Source organism: Theobroma cacao, chromosome 10, assembly GCF_000208745.1.
Source record: "Theobroma cacao cultivar B97-61/B2 chromosome 10, Criollo_cocoa_genome_V2, whole genome shotgun sequence".
NCBI classification, from domain to species: domain Eukaryota; kingdom Viridiplantae; phylum Streptophyta; class Magnoliopsida; order Malvales; family Malvaceae; genus Theobroma; species Theobroma cacao.
The window spans coordinates 2,411,813-2,414,551 of NC_030859.1; the positions used below are offsets into that span (position 1 = coordinate 2,411,813).

At 36.8% G+C, this 2,739-nt stretch overlaps 1 protein-coding gene across 1 annotated transcript; it reads left to right on the top strand.

Moving 5' to 3' along the window:
- LOC18586147 (WAT1-related protein At2g39510) lies at positions 467–2,515 on the top strand. Its single transcript, XM_018128765.1, has 7 exons — positions 467–684; positions 775–837; positions 940–1,056; positions 1,154–1,391; positions 1,542–1,703; positions 1,864–2,015; positions 2,257–2,515. The coding sequence occupies exons 1-7, from the start codon at positions 491–493 to the stop codon at positions 2,513–2,515; spliced, it is 1,185 nt and encodes a 394-aa protein (XP_017984254.1). The 5' UTR covers positions 467–490.

The following is a 2,739-nucleotide window of genomic DNA, read 5'->3' on the forward strand; positions in this document are numbered from 1 at the left end:
CCCCACATCAAACTAAACTTCAATAATTAATCCCATTTAATGGGCAAAAAGCAATAAAGTTAAATTTGACATCCAAAAAATAATCCTTTATGGTACCAATTCAAAATATGTTTGAGCTGAATTTAATAAAAAATTAAATTCATAAAGGGCCGAACTGTTGATTTCAAACAAATTACCCTGCCAAAGATTAAGTTAACTCAATTATGCATGAACTTTATTATATAGGGTACTAAAAAATTTCAACCACTAAACTTTAGATATTTACTAATGATATTGTTAAAAATTTTAATTAACTAATCTGTTAATATTTAATAATTATGGAATTTATGGGGAAAAAATATAGAATTTAGAAGGCCATGCAGTTGTAATTTTTACATGCAAAAGTACAAAGTAATGAGTATATAAGTATGTGCTTCTTCTGCTTCATTCTGCACAGAGTTCTCTTTCATTTATATTTGTCATTGATTGGAAAGAGAGAAATAAGCTGTCCATGGAGTCCTCAGGTAGCATGTACAATAAAGCTATGCCATATTTGGCAATGGTTTTTATGAGATTTGGCTCTGCAGGCATGCCCATAGTTGCCAAGTTTGCTCTTAATAGGGGCATGAGCCAACATGTCTTGGTAGTTTACCGGTTTGCCATCGCCACTCTTGTCCTTGCTCCTTTCGCCATTGTTTTCGATAGGTTTGGTTTCTCTGTATATATCTCTTCTTGAGTTTTATCAATGAGTTTGAAATCTGCCCTGATTGATGAAACCTGTGGATTTTTTAACAGGAAAGTAAGGCCAAAGATGACCTTCTCTATATTTGTTCAGATATTGCTGCTGGGCTTATTGGAGTAAGGAGCTTCACCATCGAGCCAAAAATTTTATAATAATCAACAAAGTTTGCTTTATGTTTTGCTCTGTCTTAGCCAGGAAACATTTGCTCTTCTCTGCAGGCCAACAATTGATCAGAACTTATACTATACAGGGATAAAGTACACAACAGCAACTGTTGCAACTGCCTTGTGCAATGTTCTTCCTGCTTTTGTATTTTTGCTAGCTTGGGCCTGTAGGTATATATGTCTTTACTCTCTAGCTACCTACGTAAGTCGATGAATTGCAAGGATGATGACGTGGATGGTGGGGTTAACTTGTGAAGAATTTTTGCAGGCTTGAGAAGGTTGATATGAGGAAACTAAATTGCCAGGCAAAGATTTTGGGGACCATTGGGACTGTTGGAGGAGCAATGATTATGACTTTAGTTAATGGGCCAATATTGCCTTTGCCATGGACAAAAGTTACAAATGAGCACCAATCTACAGTTTCTGCAACCAAGGATGATCCCTTAAAGGGTGCTCTCATGATCCTTGCAGGCTGTGTCTGCTGGGCTTGTTTTGTCATTCTTCAAGTAAGTATTCCTTCTCAACTCTTTTTCTTTGGCTTTGATGTATTAGTATCAATATCGAAGTTGTTGGCTTGCTACAAGAAGAAGAGAAGAGTAGCAGCCGGATTTTATCATTTATAATCAGTAAGAGATTACCATGGTTTGTTTCTACAGGCGATTACGCTAAAATCATACCCTGCTGAGCTCTCCCTAACAACTTTAGTTTGCTTCATGGGCGCAATTGAAGGTACCATTGTTGCCCTGGTAATGGAAGGGGGCAATGCTGCAGCTTGGTCCATACACTGGGATTCTAAACTCTTTGCTGCAGTTTACAGTGTAAGAAATTCTTAACTCAACCAACCACCACTGTTGTTTGGACCTGAATTAACCCCTTTTTTTTGTTTGTTCTGGCTCAAGTCAATGACTACTTGTGGAAAATTAAGGCTTCATATTTCGTACTCTTGCAAAAAGTATACTGATATCTGTCCATGTGCAGGGAGTTATCTGTTCTGGGGTTGCTTACTATGTAGGAGCAATGGTAATACAAGCCAAGGGACCAGTTTTCTATGCTGCTTTTAACCCTCTAACCATGGTTATCGTCGCCATTATGAGCTCCTTCATCTTTTCCGAGATAATGTATTTAGGAAGGTGCATATCTTATTATCTTCCTTCTTTTCCTGAAACACTTAGAAAGAACTAGCTTTCATGTCATCTGCATGCAGTGACTTACATTGATTCATTAAATTTAATAATAACACCAAACATCTGGGGATGTCATTTGCACAATGGACTGTGCACTAACATCTATACATTTAATTATGCAGACACCTTAATAGTTTAAGTGATTTTTTAACTAACATTTAGGCCAACTTCATTGCAAACTTTGCAGGGTTATTGGAGCAATTGTCATTGTTGTTGGACTCTACCTAGTTTTGTGGGGTAAGAACAAGGATCAGCATTCATCAGATTCGGACAGCAACGAGGAGGCAGCCGCTCCAAGGAGTGGTGAGCAAATGGCCGCCATCGGTACTGAAACAGCAGTAGTGACTTCCAATCAAGACTTTGTTCTTTTAGATGTAATTAGCAGAGCTGCGGCTGCTGCTGATGATGAATCTGTTAAAGAGAAAAACCAAAAACAAATACCATAAGAATATTCTGATTAAGCTTATTTAGACTTGATTTATCGGTTGTTATTCAAAGTAGTATGTTTTTCTTAGACTTTTAGACTTGTTACATGTATTAAAAAATAAAAAAATTAAGAAAAAAAAAGAAAATAATAATTATTCTCTCATGCTCGTGGTTTCCGATGTGGATTTCCAATACAAAATATTGAACTACCTATAATGAAATGAGTCCTAAGGAGCACGCAAAG